This window comes from Anthonomus grandis, chromosome 13 (genome assembly GCF_022605725.1).
Source record: "Anthonomus grandis grandis chromosome 13, icAntGran1.3, whole genome shotgun sequence".
In the NCBI taxonomy this organism is placed as follows: Eukaryota; Metazoa; Arthropoda; class Insecta; order Coleoptera; family Curculionidae; genus Anthonomus; species Anthonomus grandis.
In genome coordinates this window covers 11,502,992-11,530,343 of record NC_065558.1, presented here as the reverse complement: position 1 = coordinate 11,530,343, position 27,352 = coordinate 11,502,992, and the positions used below count along the sequence as shown (strand labels likewise).

The 27,352-nt window shown below is 33.6% G+C and overlaps 2 protein-coding genes across 3 annotated transcripts in view; one reads left to right on the top strand and one right to left on the bottom strand.

The window, feature by feature from the left end:
• LOC126744028 (uncharacterized) overlaps window positions 1-24,865 on the top strand; it is a 68,287-nt gene extending 43,422 nt beyond the window's left edge. For both annotated transcript variants that reach the window (XM_050451340.1, XM_050451339.1), the window contains exons 4-6: window positions 10,514-10,772; window positions 20,536-20,729; window positions 23,972-24,865. In XM_050451340.1, coding sequence (XP_050307297.1) covers window positions 10,514-10,772; window positions 20,536-20,729; window positions 23,972-24,231 — 713 coding nt within the window. In that variant the 3' untranslated portion in view covers window positions 24,232-24,865. The remainder of the gene's footprint in view (window positions 1-10,513; window positions 10,773-20,535; window positions 20,730-23,971) is intronic.
• The window catches only part of LOC126744023 (transport and Golgi organization protein 6 homolog), a 29,219-nt gene continuing 26,649 nt past the window's right edge, over window positions 24,783-27,352 (bottom strand). The window contains exon 6 of the mRNA XM_050451332.1: window positions 24,783-25,203. Coding sequence (XP_050307289.1) covers window positions 25,098-25,203 — 106 coding nt within the window. The 3' untranslated portion in view covers window positions 24,783-25,097. The remainder of the gene's footprint in view (window positions 25,204-27,352) is intronic.

Genomic DNA, 27,352 nt, shown 5'->3' with positions numbered 1-27,352 from the left:
ATAGGAACGATTAAAGTTAATCTGGCTCAAAAGATCTCTAATCGATGAATCCATTTATGAATCTGTAAATAAGGAAAGCTTGTGACATATCACGATGGAATTTAAGTGTCGGTAAGGAAATTTGTTATTCAATATTTGAATAATCATGATATTCAATGGTAATGTCAACAAATGTGAGCATTTCATTAAAAATGACAACCAATGATATATCCTGTGTCAATTCTACTGCAAAAGAAATTTATAAAACAACATTTACTTGCATTTAAGCAAAGTTTATATTTTTACACACCAGTTTTGTAGTCTGACTAGATCATGCTGCAATAATGATTGCTCTTTGAAGCTATCTACAGGTGTCCAAAACTTTCAGACGACTGCTAACATTTAAAATTTGCTATTTAGAATGCAGGTAACATCATTGACACAAATGCTGAAAAGAAGTGAAGAAGTATGGCCGATCTGAGGGACTCCAGATGATACCGTGATACTGTCAGATGAATGGCAACCTATTTTGACTCTTTGACTACGTCCAGATAAAGAGTTTTTAATCTATTCAACAAACCTGGCCTGAAAACTTACAATAATCAGCTTGTCAAGAAATAACTGGTGATCGACCAGATCACAAGCTTTGAAAAAGTCTGCGTGTACCGTATCTACGTATTTACGATCTTCTATTTGATGAAATATATTTTCGTGGATCTTTTGCTATGAAATCCATGCAAAAGTGGCTTCGCTATGAGATGGTCAAATAACTTAAGCATTGCAGATTGTATACATATGCTGTGATAATTTTTAATGTTCTTTTTGAATAACTACTTTTAAATATGGCGATAATATAACCTCTTTCTATGCAGAAGGCAACATAGAAGTGTCTAGAGATCTATTAAACAACATACATAACGGCAATTAAGTGATAGAGACAAACTCTTTGAATAGAAAGTTAGGAACACGATCTGGACTAAAGGTGAAACATCATCAGTTATGGATATCTTAGAGCGCCAAATACTTGTATTTATGTTGCTATTTTCAAGATAGTTAGGTACATAAACATGGTTGTTATTCAGTTAATACAGATAAGTTCATAAATAAGTGAGCTATGTCTTAACCTTTTGTTGCTCACTGATTTGGGTAACATAAGGAGTATAAACAGTAGTAGTATAATAGTAAGGAGTATACAGGGTTATTTAAGTACGTGGCCAAACTGCAGGAGGTGATTCTATGAGTAATTTCAAAATGAAAATTTTACATAAACATAGGTCCGGAAATGCTTCATTTTCAAGATACAGGGTGTTAAACTTTTTTCAAGAAGCGGTTTTTCCTAAATATCCTAATAAGCTTTTAGTCGATTTTGTTAAATTCAACAGTGATATTTAGGGCAGTAAAAGGCCAATTTAGCCCCAATTAGATTAAAATTATTATGTCCAGTGGCGTCCCAGAAGACACCCTAACCAATATTTTTGACAAAAAAATTATGCGCCACAGACTTGTTTTCAATGTTTTTATTTGTTTCGAATTAAGTAGCTAAAAATACAACTTTTTTGCCTTCTGAGTTTCTTACATATCTTGTTTCCAAGATAAAAAATTAAAAGTATTTTATTGCATGTCCCCGGGAAAATAACATAATAAAATATTAGAACCACCAAACTAATTAAGCAAAGAAAATAAGACGAAAGTCGTCGCTTAAATGTTTCCGTACAGATTAACATAAAATATTCGCATAACATAATAATTTATAACAGTAACAATAAATAAGAATGCCATGAAAGGAAAAACAATTACTATTCAAGCAAATCTGACTTTGATATAACTTACTTAAAACAGCGCGTACTTAACGATTGCAATCATTTGAAGTATTTTGAAAAGTATTAAGCTAATAAAATTACTAATATTGGAAAATGGGTCAATTTACGAACACAGAAATGGCCGATATCCATTTTATTTATGAAATGGCTAGAGCGGCTAGGCGCATTTATCAAGAAAGATACTCATCGCATTATACCAAATAGACAAACATTTGTGAGAATGCATCAAAGGTTGTGCGAATCATTATGAACTTTCACAATAATCATATCTGGGCTAAAGAAAATCCCCAAGCTGTTACAGAAGTTAATTTTCAGCAACAGTTTTCTGTGAATGTTTGGGTTGGTATTGTAGATAATTATCTCATTGGACCAAATTTTTTACCCCCGAGATTAAATGTTCAATAATATCGCAATTTATTGGAATTCATTTTACCTGGACTATTAGATGAAGAATGTTCCGCTGGGAGCTAGAGGAGTAATATGGCTTATGCATGATGGGGCTCCACCTCACTTCAGCATAGTATCTCGTTAATTTTTGGATGCAATGGCCACCCAGGTCACCGTATTTAAATCCGTTAGATTTTTTTCTTTGGGGGCATTTAATGTCCCTCGTTTACAAAACTTCAATCAACACTGAAGAAGAATTAACCCAATGGATACGGGATTCATGTGATCAGATAAGACATACGCCGGGAATATTTCAACGAGTTCGGCAATCAATGTTAAGACGATCTAATGTTTGCATTGAGGTTGAAGGAGGGCATTTTCAGCAACTGTTATAAGTCTGGTGTTATTTATTGTAAATTTTTTTTATTAAAATAAAAGTTTAAGGGTAGATTAACTAAAAAAGTCCTGGAGTTTGGCCACATTCTTAAATAACACCCTATATAGTAATAAATAAGTCAATATGACCAACACATCGCCAGGACGACGAGGAATCATTCGAATGGAAGCAATGGCATTTTTTTATTTTTATAGATACATCCTAAAATCACTGTTGAGATAAATAAGTAAAAGTGCGTATAATAAAAAAAACTGCATCTCTGTTAATATCAACTTTTGGTTATAGGTAAGTATGATTAAATCGTAATATTTTAGAAGAAAAACAGTGTGATTTTTCTACGTACAATTAATTAGTATAAATATGGAAAAAACCATTATAATTTCATCCTAAATTAGACAAATAGGCCTCCTCGCGGCAACCATTATTAACTAGGTCTTTCGGCTCACGACATGACAGCACTTGACGCGTTTATCATCACGACCGTATCAATAATTTTTGCTATAAATTACATGGTTGCAGTTTAGCACGCCTTTTCGTAATATGTTATCTAAAATCCCACAAATGAGCGAGTCAAATCTCTTGGTCCGCGAAGCAACGGTTAATAGCGCGATCTCGAACGCGCTGTTATATCCACGAGGCCATAAAGAAAATATTATTACTTAATGTGGGATGTAGGTCAGTGTAAATGCTGGTCATCTGATGGGTTAAAGGGAAAACGGTATTGGCACTCCTTGAACTTCTTCTTTGGCGATGGATTTTTTTTTGACCCGATATGGTGAATAAACGTGTGTTTTGATTATTGTAAACAGTTATGATCTCTTCGACTAAAAAGTGGAATAATCAATACCAGTTTTTGTTGCTTTCTTTTTGAACTATAGTTCAATGATCGGCAACTTAATGCTTATTAATTTATTTAATTTTATATTTACATTTTAAACAATAATAATTTAGCACCAGATATATACAACAAATCTTGATATTTAATTTGTGCCTGTATATCCCGGTTTTTGTTACATTTATTTTAATTATCTCTTAACTTAAAATCTTAATGCTAATCAATGCCTAATGCTTACCAAAACTTAATGATACTTATTATTAAAAAAAAACATTCATGAGAATTTTTCTAATTTTTAATTTTTTTAGCGTACTTGATATTCTATAATACAACTTTAGCCCTCTATAGCTTAAATCTTTTTGAGCTGCAGAATACCTGGCTTTACGTACACAGTTGAATAATAGTTTTAGTACTTTTAGTTGGATAATATAAGGGTCGTTCAATAAGTCCTTATGAAATGCATAAGACGGCGAAGAATAATGTCTTTTAATTTGCAGCACTATTAAAGTTGTCAAAATTTCGGCTTCATGCTTTACGTCGTGAAATTTCTATTGTCAATTATAGTTAACAACTCTGGTTTGTTTATAAGTTTTAATGGAGAAAAGTGAGTTTCGAGCAGTGATTAAAAATTTAATGGAATCAAATCAAATATTTATTATTATTACATATATTAAATGTTTATACGGGTCCAAGAGTGGAGTATATTAAGTTATTCTATTTACAAGACAAAAACAGTTTTCCAGCATTCCAAAACATATATCACTAAAGTATATGTAACATTTTAAGACTTTATTTTAAGACAGGTCATTGAAACAATACAAATTTAAAGAAAAAGAAATATATACAGGGTGGCCCATCGAAAATGGTCCAGCAAGATTTGGGGTCTTTTTTTAAAAAATACTCGGACTCGTCAATTTTTGATTTTACGCGGACATTTTTTTTAATACTTTCAACCCCTTAACATCAACCCCTTGGTGGGGGTTGCAACCACCTTAAAAATCTTAAATAGGAGTGGGGGTCAAGTGGTACAAGAGTTTATTTTAAAGGTCTTTTTATTCTAGTCACAACTGCCAAGTTTGAAATTGCTAAATTGAGTTTTGGCAGTATGACAGCTTGTCAAAGATTTTGAGATTTTGAAACAATACCATTGTTTAATACTTGCGCTAGTTTTTAGAGGTTCTTGATTAACAAAACAAAAACGCCCGCACCCGTCGATTTTTGATTATAGAAAAACGATTTTTTGTTGAAATTTTTAACCCCACAATTTCAACCACTTAGCGGGGGCGACATTCACTTATTTTTTTAAATGCGAAGGGGTGTGTTGTGATGCATCTTTTGAAAGGGCATTCAATTTTCTTTACAATAGCGCTTTGTTTTTTAAATTTGAGCTACGCGTCGACAAGCAATGGAATTCTAAGCATTTTCCTGGATATTTTGCTGCTGGATTGCTTTCGATGGGCCACCCTGTATGTATATTAGGGTGGAGCGAATTTTCGATTTCTGGAATTTTAATTACCCTGTATGCTTAATAGGTGCCTATTGTAGTCGTTAGTACGCCAGAAAACAACTTCTTCGGCTGCCGAAAGTACCTTAAAATTTCGGAAATTATTATGTTTTTTATTAATTTAGCAAATTTTTTGTTTCTTAAAATTTAACCACCCTGTATGTTTAAAAGGTGCCTATTGTACTCTCAAGTGAGCCAAAAAAAACTTAACGTCCAAAAACAATATCTTCGGCTGCCAAAACTTCCTCAAAATTTCAATAATTCAAGATAGAATCCCATCTATCTTTAATTATCCGAGGGAGCCATTGGTAAGACCCTTGAATCGTGTGAAAATTTATCAGTCGTACAGTTTAAGAAAATTGGAACAATTTTACCATTAGTTGATCTAGAATCCGTAAGTACCGATGCAAAGTATTTATATGAGATGTGTCAAGGAATCTCTACTGGAGTTTTAAAAGACGATTGGGCTCTAAAAGCGCCAGGGAAAATGTCACACTCTAGATGGCTTACCACAGCCAATAGAGTCCTAAGGTTATATGTTGCTACCAATGAGCCCTCTCAAAACCTTAAAATGTTAACAGAGTTTATAGTAAAAGTGTATGCCGAATGCTGGTTTCAAATTAAATGCCATTGGTCTTGTAAGGATGGTGCTAGGCACTTGTTTAGCATTATAAATAAATCTCGTTACCTCCCTGAAGAAATAAAAAAAGGTATTGATTCCGTAATTGAGAGAATTGGATTTTTTGCGCACCCAGAAAATATTTTATTAGCCATGTTAGGAGATGATCGAAAACATATTCAAGAGTTAGCTTTAAGAAGGATTTTAAAATGCAGATCAACCGCAAAAACCGAGGATGTTAGAATATTTCGCGTGAATAAATTGAATTTTGATTGTCAAGATTATGTCGACTTAATTGACTGGCAAAATGTTGTTATAAGCGAGCCCCCATTAACAATGGAAATTTAGAACGAAGAACTAACTAACATGATTTCTTTGGTTCCTGATGAAATAGGATTATTAAAATTCCCTTGTCATTCATAGGCAGTTGAACGAGCAGTTAAGTTAGTTACTGAAGCCTCTACGGCGGTTTATGGCCTTGAAGCACGAGGCGGATTTATTAGAGCTCATATTGAATCAAGACAAATATTGCCGCAATTTGATACTAAAAAGCAATTCTTAGCAGTTCTAGAACAGAAAAAATAAAAAAAATTATTCTAAGGGTGGGAGGGTAGGATGGAACTCGAGATGCAGCCACCTCCACTTTGCACCATTCATCCACGTGGTGAGTTCTGGGTAGTTTTTCATGAAAAACTAGCTGAGAGCTGCATGTTTGGCTTTTTTTTGCAGTTTTAAAGATTTTTTTTAATTTTAAAATTTTCAAGGTCATTTCGGCAGCCGATGGAATCATCAAAAGTCATTCGGATTTTTTTGGGTAAATAAGAACCCCGAAAGGCATCTTTTGCACACCCAGGCATATTCGTTTTCGAAAATTAGTTATTTTGGTCCAGTTTTCGCTCCACCCTAATGTATATATCTAAATATAGGTATATATCACACGAGTTATGTGTTTTATATTGAAAATACACTTTAAAAAACAATCAATTTTATTAAATATGACAACCAAAAAATAACTACGTTCAAGACGAGAATTAATTATGGAGTGTTTTTCTATTTCTAATATCGATTAATCGTAAGCTAATTAGTATAACGAAATAATATAAACTAAGCATAACAATAATATAAAATTTCACAACACTTTCATCAGAACCTTGAGGTCGATGTCCAGGTTGTACTGGAACTGGGTCACATAACTCCTTCCTCCTCAAGTTCGAAAAACATGGGTAACTGTGTTTTGCGAAGAGGAATCCGGGCATCGGGGTGTTCTTTCTTAGGCTGCTTCTTCCTCTGCATATATTTCCATGAACCATAAGCCATTGCACATAGGATGAGAATGGCTAGCATCGCTGTGGGGGTTATCCAGTGGTGGAGGTTTCGATGAGATGAAGGTTGACTGAAGACAACGTTTTTTGAGCTACAGCCAATTCTTTGAAGTTCATCTCTTCTAGTTGAAGCTTTAACATAGGAATTTTTGGGCCTATGTCTGAGAATTTCGGTAGCTGCATCATATGCAGAAATTCTGTTATCTTCTAGATTTTGTTCTCTATCTCGATAGGGCATATTGAAAATACAGTTTTAAAAAAAACTAATTTTACTAAATATGCCAACCAAAAAATAACTACGTTCAAGACGAGAATTAATTATGGAATGTTTTTCTATTTCTAATATCGATTAATCGTAAGCTAATTAGTATAACGAAATAATATAAACTAAGCATAACAATAATATAAAATAAACACTTTCATCAGAACCTTGAGGTCAATGTCCGGGTTGTACTGGAACTGGGTCACATAACTCCTTCCTCCTCAAGTTCGGAAAACATGGGTAACTTTGTTTTGCGAAGAGGAATCCGGGCATCGGGATGTTCTTTCTTAGGCTGCTCCTTCCTCTGCATATATTTCCACGAGCCATAAGCCATTGCACATAGGATGATAATGGCTAGCATCGCTGTGGGGGTTATCCAGTGGTAATTTGTGGTGGAGGTTTCGATGAGATGAAGGTTGACTGAAGACAACATCTTTTGAGCTACAGCTTCCATGTCGTAAAAGGTAATTAAAAAACTTAACGTCAGATTTTCCTTAACATTGTATATAAACATGGATGGAAAGGTAAGAACTTCTAGAACAGAAATACAATTTCTAAAGAAAATAAAGTGCTGCTAATAGTTCTCTTCATAATCAAGTCCAGCCAAAACAAGCACGCATCGCCTTTGATGTTGAAAAACTCTTCGAGTGAGCCCGATTCAAGATGGCATAAGACTTTTGAAGAATATATGATATGATTACTTTTGAAGAAATTCTTTTCGAATAGAAATGGATACTTCTCTGGATAGTGCTCTTATAAAAAAAAATTATTGTTGATAGCGTCTTATTCAACCGTGAGACATGTGCCTCCCAAGAGAGGTCAGGGTCTAATATGACTCCAAAAAATGTAACACATGGATCACACGGTAAGAGGTGAGTAATATTTCGGTGAAAAGTGAAGTTGATGTTTTGAGTCTTAGACCTGTTGAGGCTAAGCCGATTCGTAATAAACAAAATACATACTGGATCAGGTTGGGTTAGGACTTGGAAACTTTTATTGGCACAGCTGTAATGAGGTAGTTATTTGTGTAAAATTAGGCGCGAGACAGAGTCAAACGCTTTCGTTAAATCATAGAAGGAGGCATACGTATCCAATCCATCCTCAAGACCATTCGCAATAAGATCCAGAAGGCCATTAGTATTCTTGTTGATTTTCCCTTACGAAAGCCAAATTGCCTATACACTTTTTTATAGTTATTAACAAGATGTTTATGGATTAGGATATTGCTTATTAATTGCATCGAGTATTTCTCTCGTGACTGCCGGAGCTCATCGTTATACCAGTCAACCATTATAGACTGCTTCTTATCATTGTCCACCCTAAATTTTAAAAGAAAGCACTATTCAATTAGAGTCACGATTTTATCAATAAAAATGTAAAATCGGTCCTCAGGTGAGAAGTACAGGTCATTCACAAAATCTCAGTCCACACCCTCAACAATCCTATACAAACCAAAAAGGCCCTCACTAATTATGGGTCTTTAATGTATTCTTCTATTTGGATTTTAATTGAATTAACTATACTAAACTAAACTAACATTTAATAAACATTTTCATTTAGGCTTTACACCAAAAAAATCAAAACTGAGTCGGATGTAGGTCATGACACATCTAAGCACGCATAAGTACGCGAAATAGTTGAAGCCACTGGTGTATTGCAAAGTACAATCGCTTTATTTTCGTATGAAAAATTGTCTATGCACAATCATGTGGTCGACTCACTTTCATGACAATATTGCGGAGTTTGGTGGTAGATTCATAAGTGTGGATGAGACGTGGATTCAATACTATCCTTCAGAGACAATTACAACAGTGGATTTTCGAAGATGAAATCAGCCGGCAACGTGATGGCTATCGTCTTTTAGGATGAACGCAACATCATTTTTATCACTTACTTGGAAAACGAAAAGAACGATAACAAGAGCGTATTTTGAGTCGTTATTGCATCGGTTGATCCTGAAAAAAAACTCTTGCATCACTACAATGTGTGCATTCCTGTGCAGTTTCGCGAGCCAAAATTACAAAAAATAAATTTCCAATTATAACAACATCCACCTTATTCACCAGATTTGGCACACAGTAACTATCTTCTGTATGCGAATTTGAAAAAAATGGCTTGGCGGACGACGATTTACTGGAAACGAGGAGGTTATTAAGCAAAATAAGTTTTGGAAGACATTTGGAAAGAAAGCTGAAAATTTATTTTTTCTAAGGACTTATTGAAGAACTCTTCTAGTTAAAAATTCTAGTTAAAATTATAGTTAATTACTAGTAAATTAGATATTTGATTGATGTAGATAGTGAACAGATTTGGTCCATGAAGATTGCCCTGTAACATACCGAATTCGATTGGCAAGGAAGAACTATAAACGTCACCTATTCTTACATTTATTTTTTAATTCTTAAATATTAACCTAAGTCATTGGCAACAAGGGTTCATACATAGGCCGTTGATCTGCATTATATTGTTGGTTTAATTCACTATCGTGCATTTAAAATGACGATGGCTTTCTTGTTGTATTTTAATTTCCAGAATATAATTACAGACATAAAAAATCGTATTTATATATTTTTTACTAATGCACTTCATATGACTAGTAAGGTTCGCGTGCATTGCCGGTGTGCGCGCAGTATGTTTTATAAACATATCTCTACAAAAATACAACATCTTTTAATTCATTATACAGAAACACAAAAAAATAAAAAGATATTATAAGTATAATACAGAAATGATAACAATATAATCTTTGCTACTCAGATTGGACCATGAATGGCTCTCATATAGCTCATATCTAGAGTACTACTAGCTGTTTGAGTACAAATGTTCCAAGTCAGTATTATATTCAATTTAAGGCAGTATTGTGAAGGTCATGGATTTTTTTTTGTATTATCACAGGCATGGGATAAATCACAGAACATTTCTGCAAAAGATTTTGAATGACTTGTTGTTTGTTTCCATGGACTCTTTAATGCACAACTAAAGATGATTGCAATATTCGTATGAAATATGGTAACGTTGAAATAATCTTTGGTGGTACTGTCATCAATGAGATTGACGACAAAGGAATGGAAGATTACTTATGATGACTACCCCTCCCAAGAAACAACTGTAACTGACCTTATAATTGTACCAAAGCTTTCAAAGCATAGGTGAAGCATAGTTGTTTTGAGTTTATATAAGTTTTCCTCATAAGGTGATTTTATAGATTGCTTTGAGACTGACGGTGTTCTTAATAATTAATAAGTTTCTTTCATCACTCTGATTGAAGATGCCTTGGTAAATAATGTATTAAAACAGAGGGTGAAATATCTGCATTTATTACCCCAAATAATAACTCCTATTTTAACAAAAAAAATGTCTTATTTATACAAATTCTCTTCTATTCTAGTTTCAGCAAAAGCAACGCAATGTCTGCCACACGCCAGCGAAATTGAAGTATCAACAGGACCGTTCTTCGGTGGTAGAATAGCGGTAGAAGCGGCGGACGGTGAAAGATGTGCGATAGATGGCGAACCACAAAGTGCAAGAGATACGTACACTTTAAGAATTAACCACACAGAATGCGGTAGTCAGGTGAACGAAACCACAGTGGCTACGTTCGTGCTGGTTCAAGAGAATCTGCCTATCTTAACTCATAGTACTCGAAGGTATGAAAATTAGATATTGCGTTATTATTTTTTGATTCAGCAAGAGAAATTTTAATAATTTTGTGGAATATCTCCACTTTAGTCATTTAAGAAGTTATGGTTTTAAGAAATTTTTAAAGTGTTCACTCCTTGCTTTGCGAATTTAACACTGTACCTTGTCGGGATTCACCTCAAAAATTCCAGCTTTCATCAAATTGGTTTGGGTCTTTGATTTTCCTATCAATATTTAATTTTCTGCTAAATAGGTCAAGATGAGTCCATAGGTTAAACGTATTGTCTTAAAAAATCCATACAAAAATCCTTCTCTATACCCCGCAGTGACTATAGTGGTGGAAGGTTTGATTTGTATCTTACTTTTTATAGCATCTTAAACAGTTTTAGAAACCTTCAGAATTTATGTGGGAGTCTGCTCTTGATAATATTGTTTCTTTCTCTTTTATATCTGATTCATCAGTTTTATGTTCTTTTTCCTTTAAAATATGACATGGTCGATTACTTTTAGTGCAATAAATGTAAACGTTCATCTCCGCCATATCTTTTGTTTTAACTAATGTTAATAAAGATGGTATGGTGTAAAAAAACAATGATCCCCAAGTGCTTGAGTCTGATTTTTATCTCGCCTGTCAACAGTTTTCCAATTTTTACCATAAACATTCTGCTCTGGTATCTTGGATACATTCAGAACTTGTGTGATTTTGGTCTTTAATAAATTTTATTTTAGCTCTTTAATAAAGTAACTTTTTTTACTAGAGTTTTCCTGATTCCGCTACTAACTACAAAAGAAAAACGGCGAGTAAACCCTTAATGTCACAAATAGGTCGTAATAGCTTTATACGCCCTCTTATAGCTCCTCAGCATCTCTCTTACTTGTAGCTTGTCTTTGCGTCTCATTCATTTTACGTGAGGTAGCTACTGTATAGGCAATGCTAACCTTCTATACGTACTCAGAAACGACAACATTGAGTATACTTTGAGTGTGTCATAACAATAAGTTTCAATAGTTATAGTCTTGAAAAAACTTTTTGTATTTTTTGATCATTTATCATTAATCTTGAGAGAGCTTCGTTGATAGTAACCTTCATAATTCCAAGATTTTAAATTTCTTGAGGAACTGTATTGGTTGAACTGCAAAGGTCGCGAATCCACTATATTGATAATGTGCCTTTTGTAGAGCTGCATTTTTGCATCAATTATCTTAACAGATCTTCATACTAATAACCTTGATGTTCTTAATCTTAATTATTTATAACCAATAATAATAATCTTAATTATTATTAACCAGGCCCGTAATAATATGAATTTAAAATTCTTGAGAGAGTACATCCAAAAAGCTGGATAATCCACTATGCTGAGAAAGACCTGATAAAGAGCATGAGAATTTATCCAAGAAAAGATTCTATTATAATGATGAGCTCGTACCTAAAATAATTAGTTTAATGCTGCCTGTTATAGGGTTTCAATTTTTTTTATCGTATATCATCAATCTTAATGATTTTACAGAAAATATATAAATTGATCTGGAAAAGTTGTAATTTGACCGTTCTTATAATGTTCTGCTGGTTCAATAATTTCCTTTTGTAGAGTTTTAAATTAATTTTGAGAGAGAATTTTCTTACTTAAGAAAAAGTGCATATAAGTGGTTCTAACAAAATTGTGCTACTAAAAAACTAGTTCAATGGTTGATTATAGTTTCATATTTAATAGAGTTTTATCCTTTATCGTCAATCTCTTAACGATGTCAGGAATTGAAAGAGTTGCGAATATACCTTCCTGATGAAGAGCTCATCTCAGGAGCCATTCCTGAAAGTTCAATGACTGTGTTTTATAAGGTTTCAAGTAAATTTTCAATAATTCATGATTATAATAAAAGAGCTTTGGTATCAAGAACTTTTTAAAATTTTTAAAAGCAAATATTTCAGTTTATCTAGAAACCTTAAGAATACACCGTCCAAATGTGTCTGATATTCTCGATCAATCTGTCTGATACTTTAATTGATGCTGCCTAGGAATAGAAAGTGATACTCTTTGGAATTTTATTAGCAATCCACTGTTTCTAACTTAATATCTAATAGCTCTTTTCGATGTTATTACAAATCTTTGATACTTGAATCATACTTTGAAAAAAACTCTAAATTTCACCGCTACTTTAAATTGCATTTTCTAACTTAAATAATTAGAACAACAAAGTTTCCCTAAATATTTGTCGTTCATTCAAGTAAGAAACTGCTTCTGTTGAATACGTCATGGTGAGTCCATAGCTTAAACGTAATGTCTTTAGGTATCCTTGCAGGTCTGTAAACTCCTTTGTTTTCATTAATTGATGATTTGTTCTTCAGTCATACCACCGCTGTGTGCCGTTCTCTCTTCTACTCAAGAATTAGTATACTACTGCTCCTTCTCTATACCCGTGGTAACTATAGTAGTAAAAGTTTGGATAAAATACATATTTTATTTGAATCATTCTCGAATGTCTTCCAAACTCACCAGAATTTTTTTGGAGGTCTGGTATTGAAAATATTATTTCTTTCCTTTCAATTTTAATGTTCATTAGTTTTATGTTCTTTATCCTTTAAACTATGACTGTGTGACATGCTCAATGTCTTTTAATAGAAGTGATCTTGATAGGATTTTTTTGGATTTTTGTGATTTTTCAGAATATAGATTGTGGACTTTACTCAACTCCTGTAACGTTCATCTCCGTCATATCTTACTAATCATTTTAATGTAGATGCTTTGATCCGCATAGGTCGAGTTTTCCTCTCACCTCTTAACAATTTTCCGATTTTGACCATTATCCTTCTGCTCTAGGGCATAGTAGCACTGTAAATCTTTACATTATTATGCCCTATTAAAAAATTAAACTCCGATATAGTTTTCCTGATTCTGTTTAACTAACTACAAAAGGTCAACGGAGTAACTCTCGAAGTCACGAATATCTCGTTTCTACTAATTTCACGCACCCAACTATCTCCAGCATTTCTATTACTTGTAGCTTGTCTTGGAATGTCATTTTCCATGATAGTGTGTAAGCAATGCTGACCTACCATCTCTACGTACTCAGAAACTACAAATTTGTCAAAAGTGTCTCAAAAAAATTAGTTTTAATAGTTATAGTCTTCAGGGTGCTTTTTCAAATTATTCATCATTTATTAATAATCTTAAGAGAGCTTTATTATCAGTGGCCTTGATCTTGAAGACTTTCAAATTCTTGAGAGACTATATTAGTTATAACGAACTTGAAAGGTTGTGAATCCACTATCCTGATAATGAGCTTGTTTTATAGTTTCAACTTTTTCTTTATTTATCATCAATCCTAAGAGATTTTCTTTAATTTATATGAGAACATCCAGAAAAAAATCTACTATGTCGATAATGAGATTGTATCGAGAACTATTGGTTCAATGCCTGCCTTTGGTAGAGTATCAACTTTTATGATTTCCTCGTTTATCATCAAAAAGAGATTTTTGCCTTCAGCAGCTTATAAAATTCTTAAAATAATAAATAATTTAATCAGGAGAGCATGAACCTATTATCCTGATAATGATCTCGTTTGACCTTTTTTGCGTTTTATTGAGGTTCAACTTTTTGATCGTGTATCATCAGTCATAATGATTTTACAGAGAATATATGAGTTGATCTGGAAAGGTTATTAATCTACGATATTAATGAGAAACTAATCTCACGAATACTGGTTTAACAGCTGCCTTTTAAGGGGTTTAAGTTCTTATAGAGTCTCATCATCTCAAGATTGATGCTTGAGAGAGATTCGTTGTCAGCAGTATTCAGACTTTAAAAAATATACAGTGTGTGTTAGCCAAATGGGATAAATTAGCTAATAAATAGATGGGAGCGTGTTGGAAAAAACGCTCGAACACGTCGATTGGTTTTTATAGTTGCGCATTTTTTTTCATAAAAACTTTTTATACAGGGTGTATCAGATAACGGTGGTCAATACCAACTTGCTTAGTTTAAACATAACAGCCTGTATGTTAATTAATTTTTAGATTCCTCAGATCATTTTAGACATATTTTGTATACAATATCCTATACCTATCTTTGACTGTTTCGAAAATATTAAGTAAAATGCAAAAAATAACATTTAGAAAAGAAAATTATTTATTTTTCAAGATTCTCTACAACTCACTTAATACTTCTTGCCCATTTAGGTCTTAGTAATGATAAAGCAGGCAAAAACTATTTCAGCGTTCCCTTTTATTGATATGAGAATAAAAAAAAACTATTAACTTAATGTTGACTCATGTTTCATGACAGAAGTAGTCGTCAGTGCTATATTCGTTTGAATTTCATTAACTATATACAAGCCAGGAAAATGGTTCATTTAACAGAAATGCACAAAATAACAATTCTACAGATGATTGGCTATGGAGATAATACACGGACGCAAATGGAAGTAGCTCGCTTATTTCACGAAAAATTTCCAAATTTGCCGCCTTTAACCCAAGGGACAATTAGTAAAATAGAAAAGCAATTCCGCGAGCTGGGCCATGTTAGGCAGGTAAAAAAAGCAGCTGCCAATGCAATAAGTGGGAATACCAAATTGGCTGTTATGCTTGAGTTTGAGGAACACCCACATACATCTACTCGGAAAGCAGCCCCAGTACTCGATATTAGTTATTCATCAGTTATTAGAATATTAAAAGAAAACAAAATGCATCCCTATAAAATTATACCCACCCAGGAGCTCACGGAAGACGATTTTGACAGGAGAATGTATTTTTGTGAATAAATGATGGCAATGTTGGACAGCAATGTGATCCAATTAGAACATGTTATCTTTTTAAGAGAGCACATTTACTCTTCACGGTCATGCCAATCGTCAAAGGAATCGAAAAATCTGAAAAGGTTAACGTGTGGGCAGGAATTATTGATCAGGTCATAGGTCCCTTTTTTATTGACGGCAATTTGAATGGCGATAATTATTTAGAATTGCTTCAAAATAATGTAGTGCCAACGTTGGCCAACTTGTATCCTGATCCAGGAAACCCACAAGTTCCAGCGAATATGATATGGGTTCAACAAGATGGAGCACCACCCCACTACCAAATAAATGTGCGGCAGTTCCTCAACCAAATATTTCCAGATCGGTGAATAGGGAGGCGAGGATCGATGGAATGGCCAGCATGGTCTCCCGATCTGACGCCATTAGACTTTTTCTTATGGGGATATGTGAAAACTATTGTATACAAAACTAAACCCACTGACTTAGCTGACTTACGAAGACGAATAACCCTGGCAATTAGATCGATCACACCTGAGATGTTGAGTAACGTTAGAATAAATGTCTATTTACGCGTAGGGTGTTGCCAAGACGTTCGTGGCGAGCATTTTGAACATCTCCTACATTGACATTATTGTTTAGATTTGTATTATGTATAAGTTTTTGAATATGTTGTAACAATTTTCGGCAAATAAATAATTTTCCTTTCTAACTGTTATTTTTTGAATTTTACTTAATATATCCGAAACAGTCAATGATAGGTATAGGACATTGTATACAAAATATGTCTAAAATGATCTGAGGAATCTAAAAATTAATTAAAATACAGGGTGTTATATTTAAACTAAGCAAGTTGGTATTGGCCACCGTTATCTGATATTCCCTGTATAAAAAGTTTTTATGAAAAAAAATGCGCAACTATAAAAACCAATCGACGTGTTCGAGCATTTTTTCCAACACGCTCCCGTCTATTTTTTAGCTAATTTATTTCATTTGGCTGATACACACTGTACGAGTTCATCCTAAAAATTTGTAAATTCACCATCCTGTGATAAAATCGTATCAGGAATGGTTGCGTTTTATAGAATGTCAACTTTTTGATCAATTATCATCAATCTTAAGAAATGTTGGCTGTATTGCTGCTTATGATATAACAACTTTCGGAGAGTAAATGAGTTAATCTGAAAAAGTTGTGAATTCATCATCCTGCTAATAAGCTTATCTTAGAAATGACGAGTTCAATGATTGAAATTTTTAATTAATTTTGAGAGAGCTTCTTCTTACTTGATAGAAAGTGAATGTGAGTGGTTCTAAAAAACTTGTGATATATGGTAGACTACATGGGAATAACCAGTTAAATGGCTACCTTTTGTATAATTTTATATTTTATAGAGTTTCTTCCTTTATGAACAATTTTTTAGCGATTGAGGAATTAAAAATGTTATAAATATGCCTTCTTAGGAATAGCTAGTTCAATGACTTCCTTTTGTACTGCTCACTTGTCTTCGGGTTTTACGTAAGTTTCAATGGTTTATGATAGTAATAAAACAGTTTCGATGTCAAGAGCATTTTGAAAGGCAAGTACTTGAATATTTTGAAATTCTTCAGTATCCCCGAAGATGACCTCCATCACTCTGTCTCATATTGATTCACTGATGCCGTCCGGCACTCCATCAGTAATCCTCTGTTTCTAACTTGATATCCAATAGTATTTCTTTCTGATTTAGGAAAGAACTCATTTCCATAACTTAAACTTGAACATTTTTTTACTTAAATAATTCTTTTACCAATATGAAACCTTAATTAAAAACGACTGAGGTCATTCACACATGTCTCCAGCACCGCGCAACAAAACCGCTTAGCACCTTAGGCCGGTTGATTATAAATTAATTAAAAGCTATTTATATCAAAACAGTTACGGCACGTCTTGTCTTTGCGACAGACATGACACTGCGATGCGACCATATTGCACATTATCGCAACGCTTGCAATGTCTCGTCTTCACGCTAGAACAACTATACTTGAAAATTGTATGCGTTTAATTGAGGATGCGGATATGTTGCGATTTAGACCGTAATATACAACTTGTTGGGTAATAATTGTAATAAAGTTGCTTCTTTATTTCATTATTTTGTTCAGTCGTTTGGAACAATGGTGTTACGTAAGGAGATTTGTATTCAGGCTGCCTAAGAGTGGCACGGGTGTTTACACTACAAAGTGGACTCAGCAAAAATAACGTGGTTTTATTTCACAATTGTTAAGTTAATTAAACATGTTTTGTTTTTTAATTTCCATAGAGAGCAGTGACAACAATAAAAAACTGAATTGTTGTGCTCCTTACAAAATTGATTAATCAAATAATAAAGAGAGCTGTTGTTATACCTATATATAAAAAGGGAAACCAGCAGGATGTTTTAAACTATAGACCGATCTCTTTATTGCCAGTGGTTTCAAAGTTTGTTGAGAAGTCTATGGCATTAAAAACTGGAACTTTTCTTGAGGACAATCATAGCTTATCGAAGAGTCAGCTTGGGTTGCGCAGAGGTAGGAGCACTGTTTTGGATATCCTCTAGATAAGGCTTAGGATATCCTCTATCCTAAGTCTTATCTCAAAAATTTCAATTTCTTTAGAGTATAGTGCAGTCCTGTTCTGTCACCTGTCCAGGGATTTGACTGTGTTGGCCACCGGCTTCTCCTTAAAAAACTTAAGTATTATAAATTCTCAACAGGAAGCATCGAACTATTGAAATAATATTTATCTAATAAAGTGCAGTCAGTCAGAGTTGGCATGCCATTGTCGCCTGAGAGGGTTATAGATGTGTGAGTTTCGCAAAGTTCAATATTGGGCCCGATTCTTTTCTTTTTATACTTAAATGACCTGCCTTCAAACGCCATAGGAGAAAGCTGTCCCAAACGCCCCTTTGCGGATGAGGTAACTATATGCCTGTCTGCTGGACAAGGAACAACCTATGGAGAGGTTGGAGGCTGCACGGGCGAGTGCGGAGCCTTGGTTTCATATAAATAGACAGTACTACTTTCATACATCAGTGCTAGTTTTGGTCCGCCCTGGTTACTTCATTTCCTTAGTACCACTTACATCTAGGTTGCTTTCTTCTATCCGCCACCCGGGGAGGCGCATGATGTAGGACTAGCAACCCCACTTCAAAATGCACATGCAAATTCTTATGTAGTTGTTTTATTGGTTTGGAAATGTTAAAATATTTTCCAACAATGAATTAATAACGAAACCTCAACTCCTAAACTTCCTTAAGACATACTGAAAAATGTATACCACAATTTTGAGCTTCTTGTTCAATAGCCTGAAAGAAGCAACAATGTCGGCATACCATGCCCATTTTTGTTATGCATGAACTTGCACAAAAATTATAGCAGTTTGGATATTTAATACATAATCACTAAATAAATAACCCTGTTACAAGATCTTCTCCTGCGGATGTTAATTGAAATTTCAAACTTATTACTTCAGATGATTTTACTATTGTTCGAATATTGTCTCTAGAAGTGTAAATAAATATTTAAGTTAGTATTCATGAAACAAACCTATAAAAAATAGAGAGCCATTAACACAGGAAAAACCTAACTTGTTCAATAAATACTTTTATATCCAACATGTAGATCTTAAAGGCAATTAAAGCAAAGCTACACCTTCTAGTACGGTAATTATGTCATAAAATCAGTCATGCTAATCGCAACAGTGCAGGCAAAAATCCCATTAAATACGCATCTTTGAGGCCACGGGTATTTAGCATATGTTTCGCGCAGGAAATGCACTTTTACGCACTCGAAACAGAGATAGCAAGAAGGGTTTTAACATTTTATTGTAATGCCTCTAATGTCGGCAATGAACCGTAAATGGTTTGCGGGCAGCCATATGTAGCAATAATACTCGCACAGAAACATATCGGCTTCCGGTGAAAATTTACGTGAAGAGCATTAAACTACTTTGAATCCTATGCTATCTATCTTCTATCGTATTTTCGTCATGTTTTTATTGAGTGGAAATTATCATTACGAGTACGTATTTCATCAAACATGAACTGGTTTCCCACAAAATATCAAGTAAATATTTTAAGAGTCTTAAAACATTTAAAATTCATAAATTTTCAGGAGATAATCGTATAATGGCATAATGTTGCAATCAATTAGATATCTATAAAAAACTCATTAAAATACTTAATAATAAATCAAAGATTCTCTAGTTCCTTAAAACAGGTATAATTTTTGCTTTTTTTAAAAACTTACACAACAAATACTATACACAACGAATATGTTATAATAATTCTTGTACCAAAAATTGTAAATCATATTGTTGTTCAATTAGTTCAATTAAAAAAAAAACCATTTGTTCCTTAATTTGACAAGTTGTCAAGGAATAACTTACCGATAATGACTAACTTACCGACAAAGTCCCACGTCAAATCTGATTTTTTAAAATTATGGAAAAATTCGGTTTTTAAAAAAAATATATTTTACCGTAAAAAAATTGACTTTGAAGATAAAGGATCTACTAATGCTACAATATATTTATTTAAATAACAGTATTCATCAGAACACATAAAATGCATTTTTTAGATATTACGAAAGCATTTGATACTATCAATCAAAGAACTAATAGATCGGAAAATACATGACATAAAAAGTCTTAATATAAAAAAGAGAAGCCAAATTCCTGAACCGATTAACCATTCTAATAAAAAAAATATTACACTAGACTTTATGTCTAGTTATTTTTATATAAATGTATATTTTTATAAAATTATTATTCTTTTACTTTTATTAATATATCTTGATTATTTGGATTGTAGTTTAAGATTATTTTTAAGCTTTAAGGTTAATTATTTAATTAGTTTTATTTTTATTCCATCCACACAGAACTCTTCAACCTATGTTTATCGCATAATAGTCATCAAAGATGACTTGTGTATATGTATTGAATAGATTTTGCACTGCATGATCTGCGTTCTTAGAATAAATAAATAATTAAATAATTTCCTTTTATTTTAGGTTCTTAGTTCTATGTTCTTACCAACCGGAGACATTGACAGTACGAGCAGGAATAAGCTTACCCACTGGTCAGCAGCACCGCGGGCAAGTTCAGATGCAATCAGCTTACGACGAAAATGAAGAGGATAATTCGATTGGAAGAAGATCTAGAAACTTGAGGTTAGGGAGAGTCATGCAGAAACCTGAGGCACTAGGTGAGTTTTATATAAATATAATTGTTCTGTGGACCTTCATTACACATGAAGGTGCTTAAAGCAAAATAAGGCAACGCGCAAGCATTTCTTAAAAAGACTTTTCATATTGCAGAGAGAAAAACTACGCTAATTAACGCTTTTGTGACTTGATGTGTTGAAGAACTTCTTGGTCAAAATGGTTTGCCCTTGTTATAACACTTCGTCGAATTGGTGGCAGATTCTGACTAGATGATGTTAAACCAGCTATATCACCCATAACGAACATGACGTCTGTAGATTCTAGATGTTCCTTATTAGTTTCATCACCACTATTTTCCTCCCTACAGTCTCTAATATTGAAGTTTGTAAGGTTTCGGGAAAATAACATTAAATAGACATCATGATATAGACAGCAGTTTTAGCAGTTGAGCAGTTAAGCAGTTGCGTTGGATAAGGAACATTTGTTATTTTTTGTATTTTTGATTTTTCCTTTACCAACTCTGTTTTCCCCATTTTGTTTGATATAATAAATAAAAATTTGGGCCTTGCAAATTGTCTCTTTTTGGACTAGATTGTAAAATTAAAATACATTATTTGAAAAAATAACTTTTGCTACTAACTGCAAAATATCACATCAGTCAGTTTTGCCATTTTCCATCCAGATAGGGATTTATCTTTACGTGAATTACCCCGTATATTAGAATTTTAAATAGTACCATCCTCTCAAAACCACATGCATCGTTCATCCTCATTGATTTTCTGCACGATCCTTCAACGGTTACACTAATGTGATAAAACTGAAAACCAGCTCTTAAACTTGTACGGCACGTCCGAATGCACTTTGCCTTGTACGTACATACCTATCAATCTATACCCGATCGTAGTTCCATTAAGCTGCAGGTCTGTACGAAAACGACATAAACTAGGCTGAACAACTTACTGTGGTTTTATCTCATTTTCATAGTAAATGCAACAGTCGTTTCTTGTGGGAACGAAAATATATAATCTGGCGTAATTATTTACTACTGTGTTTGTATGTCAAACGGTACGTGGTAATTTCGCATTCTGATCGCGTTTATTTTCGGAGGTTAAATTTGCTTGATGTTAGGAAGCTCGACGAGTTGAATAATTGAAAATTTGTTGATTGGATTGCTGTAACTGTTTTAACATTCAGTTATTTTTTTTAAGACACAAAGCACCCTAAAAGGTTTTTCCATGATCACTTAATTTTTTTCGTTCCATATCAAAACCTAGCTTATTCTTTTAGGTCAAAATTTAAAAAAATAGGAAAAACGATTTATATTAATGGTTGGCCAAGCATTTTTCTTGATTTATGGGATGAAAGAAATTCATTATTGGTACTAAATCAGGGCTATACATAAAATGGGGTCCTTATTAATTCATCATATTTTGGCCAGTTAAATACATAACTATTGTTGTCATTGTCACTTCTTTTTAACCGTCCAAAGAAGTGATATGCATGTCTATGGTCATCATGTAGTGTTCGTAGTGTTTTAAACCTATGCTTTGCGAGAACTAAGCCTTAAATTATTATCTAAAGTACGAAGTATGGGATTATTTAGATGATTTCTATTTTGTTCATTATTACCACGCAGGCCAAAGTTCCAAAAATTATGATGAGTTCTAATAAAAATGGGAGCATCTGGATTTCTTCTATTAGGACAGCGTCTACGATATTCATGAACTGCTCCTTCCGCATTTCCATCATAAAATTTGTAGCAAAAATGAATATCTGGGTATTCGTTGTTGGAAAACAAATTTGTTTAGATTAATACCTAAGTACAGACAAGTTTCATATTCGGAGTCTCTCATATTTCCCAGGTCGATTAAATCATTATTATGTTGAAGGATTTTTTTTCACTTGACTCATCCGTTCCACTATCCGCAAGATCTCTTTTATCGCTACTGCTACTACTGACTTTTTTCTTTCTTTTGGTTTTTCGTAAGTTTGTCTGCTTTTGTTTTTCCTGTCCTTTTTAAATAAAAAGGTTACTGCTGCTTAAATTTTTCTTGATACTATGTTGATTTTTGTTCCTCTTTTTACACCCTATGATAATTATGCTTTAAGGCTACTTAGGAGCTTTTTGAGGAAATTTATTCAAAATTCGCTGGAATTAAATAAGATAATCCCGCATGCCTTAAAACCTGGAATTGAGTTTGCTTGCGATCTTAGACCAACAAATCCAATAGTATTCTTAAACAGCTTTGGAAAGAGTGTCTTAGGTAGTACGCCTCTAAAATTCTCCGCCTTTAAGGTTCGAAAGTAAGCGACATTTAGAGGCTGTAGTACCTGAGTTTGCAGGGGATAACACATATTATTATTTCACATTCTCTTACTACACTTAGGTTTAGGTGAGAGTTTAAATTGCCTCCTCAGAGAGGTTTGTTACTATCCAGTTTTCTGAAATGCAGAAGGAGAATCTTCAAAAATATTTGAGTGACATGATTATATTTTGCACCTTCGAAACCACCCTCCGTCTAACCTTGATAGGAGTATTTTGCCTTGAGCTACCCGCAATGGCAAACATTACCATCGTATTTCTGTTTGAACTATCTATAGCTCTAAAAGCATTTTTGCTTCATTTCTTTAGAACAACTTTGGCCTCCTCGGGATCACCCACAAAGTTAGTTTCATCATATTTGACTATATGTGAAGGGGGAACATTTTTAATAGTTCCTTGTACATGTTCGAAATATTATTAATTTGTCTGGTAACATCCTGATTTCGTTACATGCATCCTGCAAACCATTCAGTTCCAGGTAGATTATCACGAACCGGTTTCTCAGTAAGGCCACTCGTATTAAGATGCCGTTGAACCATGTACCGAACATCAATAGGTTTAAGAGGAGTGCCATTCTGCACATACTTTGTAGCGGCTTATTATATATTAGGTAGATCACTAGTCCGGCACGTTTTCCAACTTTCCTCGTATGTCCCGAGATGTCGCAAGATGTGCCCGTCACTCGTTCCATCCTTGTCACACATCTGGTTTAGGCGACGAATGAGACGATTCCTGAACACAGCTAGTTTATTCGCAGCTGTTAAGATCATTACAGTATGTGGACCAGTAAATGATTTTAAGCAATTTTGTCAGATTCAAATATTGTACTTTATACTTAGTTATTGTACTTCAGACTGAGATAGCAATATAGGTCTACAAAATGAAAAAAGAAATTGAATTTTCTACTCATATATTTCGCATCCGTAATTAAAAATTACAATAGTTTTATTTTTGTTTCAGTCAAAGAAGAAATCGTCCATGAAATCCAACCACCATACCGAAGCCAAATCGTTCCAATATTCGTCATAACCATGCTATCCATCGCCGGCGTCATAGCATTAGTTGCCATAGCCTTAAAGATAACCGGCAAAAGGATATTGAGGGAAATGGACAATATCTCAATAGCCTCAGATTTATCGGTAAGCAGCTCGAGCACAATATCCGAAATAGAAATGTGCATCGACGAAAAACCGAACAAAGAAGTTAAGGATGTTGTTTGAAATTATTAACGATTTTTGCATTATTAATAATTGATGAAAGACTGAGTATAAGAGTCGAAATGTGACGCCGCTGTGTATAAGTGATAAGACAATAACTAAGATTTATATACTCAGTTTTAATAAGATAAGACTATATTTGTTACGGTAGGCAAACGGATGCATTTTGAATGCGATAAATAATGTGCAATTCGTATCGCTTACTTATGCATTCCTAAAATGTGATATAACTGGTATGCGTTAAGTTTTATTTGCGTAGTAGTGAGAATCTTAATTGTCTTTAATTGGATGTAGATTGGTGTATGTAACACAATATTGCTGAACTCATCACATTTTATGCATATTTATAAAGATTATGTTGTAAGAATTTTAAAATTAGTGATAACTTTAAGTTTAAATAAGGTTTTATTTGAATGAGCTACTGGTAAAGGATCAATGCACAACTCAAAGAAACTATACTAAGTGTTCAATTTTTTTGTACTTAATGTCTTACTTGCAATAAGTGACGGGTGTTTGGATGGGATTGAATGCTGGGTATAGTGTGCAACGCTGGGTAAAATAAACAATAATTATTATATTTATTTTATATAAGATTTTTTTTTAATAAACACTATTTATACAAAATATATAAATGTTTTACTTCTTTCTCGATTAAAGTTGAAATATTTTGCATATTTTTGACACTTTCATTCTACTAATAGCAGAAATTATTAAAGGAATACTTTTTTAAAATATTTAGATCAGCTACTACTAACTTCTTTTTTCTTATTCAACCACTAATAAGAAATAATTGACAATGTCAATTGCCTGTAAGGATTAAACGTTGAAAGCGTTTACACCTACGCATATAATCTCTGATTCGACTATAATTAGTTTAGCATTATAATCTTCTTTTCCATGTTTAGCTCCGGTTTTGGAAATACAAAGTTTTTCATGTTCTCGTTTAGTTCTTCTAAAGCTAGCTGAGCCTGCAATCTGCAATAAAAGACATACGGTTAAAAAAAGTCAAACTAATGTTATTCTTGTTTTAATCGTATTTTTTTGTTGAAATAAAACGATCCAAACTAAATATACAAACTCATGATTTATGATAAAATCGGTTATTGATACAGGCGACTAAAGGTAAAGGATATACATAGCGATTTTGAATACCTATTAAAAAAATATATAATATTGCTAAAAGTAATATACTTTGGTTAAAATAAATAAATTTCAAATGTTAATAATTCTTTTTAGAATATGCTTGAGAATATGCTTAGATGCTTGCGAAATCGATAATTACAGAATATTATTTACTAGCCCTCAAGATATTCAGCTGCCAATAAAAGACAAAATAACTTAAAACAGGTACAGCTAAGTGTTTTAAAATTTTCAGAAATTATATAATAAGGTTGCTTCCTGGTATAGAAAAACCGATTAAAAAAACTCAGTATTATATCTTTGAATATTCATAATATTTTTGCTCCTGCTATTTATGTCATGAAGATCTGCCTGAAACTTGATAAATTCAGATAGGATTTTAAAGAAAAGCTCCAATTTTGTTTTGACATTACTGATGAGGACACATTATCTTAAAACAAAAAACTGCCTTGAAATTTTTGAACAATTGAGATCTTGATATGAATAATCTTTTTAAAGTCTTATAAAAATATATATATATTTGAACCAAAACGTACAAATAAAATTAGACAATAAAACGTCTCAACCCAAACAAATTAAGAGAGGAGTTCGCCAGGGATGTATGCTATCTATTTAATTTATATTCAGAGCCAATTTTTCAAGAAGCTTTAGAAGATATGGAGATAGGCATAAAGATTAATAAAGTGTGGATTAACAATATTCGTTATGGTCATGATGCGGTCTTGACTACCGACAATATACACGAGCTACAACGACTGGTCAATGTGGTAGGAGAATAGAGTAAATTAATGGGCGTAAATATGAACATCAAAAAGACAAAATTCGTGATTATCTCCAGAAATTTGAAAACTCTAGCATAACTTTTAATGCAATGCCCATAGAAAGAGTGTGATAAAAAAGTGTGATGTGTTAACCGACTCGATAACCTCTAGTCCAGGTTATCGAGTCTGTATGCGAGTTTAAGAATGACTAGATCCTCGGCAAGCAACTACTCATTTAGATAACATAGAGCGTCCGAAACGTCCTTATCTTAGAAGATCTTTCTACCAGTCTCTTCTCGGGTTATAAACCCAAGCCAAGTCACCCTTTTTGTATTTCTGCTCTTTGGAATTGACATCATATGCGCATATGAATATAATTGACATCCATTCTTCCACGCAGCGTAGTCCTCTCCGGCAACATCGGTTCCTGGCGAGCAATCAAACTTCAGATCGCATGGGAGACGGAGTTCGCTTCCAATCACTATTCGCAGACTCCTGCGTTCATAGATGACCGATCGATAGGCTAGCAGGAACAAATGAAGAAACCTATCCGAGTCTCTTTGGTGGCTAGACTACTTTGGCCAAGTACTTCCATTCATTCGTTCCACCATGCCATCTGACTGCGGGTGTAATGCAGTAGTCCTCGTTTTCTTGATTTCAAGCGTCTTATAGATGTTCTGAAATAAGCTGGATTCAAGATTTTGTCCTTCAGCACAACGATCTGCCTTCCTTCCTTTTTGCCATCGTGGTCAATCATTTTCCGTCTCAAAAGCCCATCTTCCAAAATTAGAGAGTTCCATTGTGCCCAATATGAATTAACATTAGGAGAATATGTGGCAACTTCTTCTCAAGATGGCTTCTTCCCGTCCTTTATTCAGGTTAAAACTATCTGGATATCGGGATCTTTCTCTTGGTATTTTATAAGAGCACCATTTTGCCAAGTGTCAGCAACGATGGTGGTTCTTAACAACCTAGCATCTTTATTTGTCCGCTGACAATGCTTAAAGTACTCCAGACAGGATCTTCTTGTTACGACTTTTTGAGAGAGAGTGGAAAAAGCGCCTCCTGAAGGGTATCTTTTTACGTGACCTTTGCCAGGTTTCAGATTAACAGATTAACTTCCGTTACAACGGCTACGTCTTTCAATCACCTCCCTTATCATGTACTTGATCAATTCCTTAAAGTCGTTCTCTTCTGGAATCACTTGCCGGATACATGCCTGG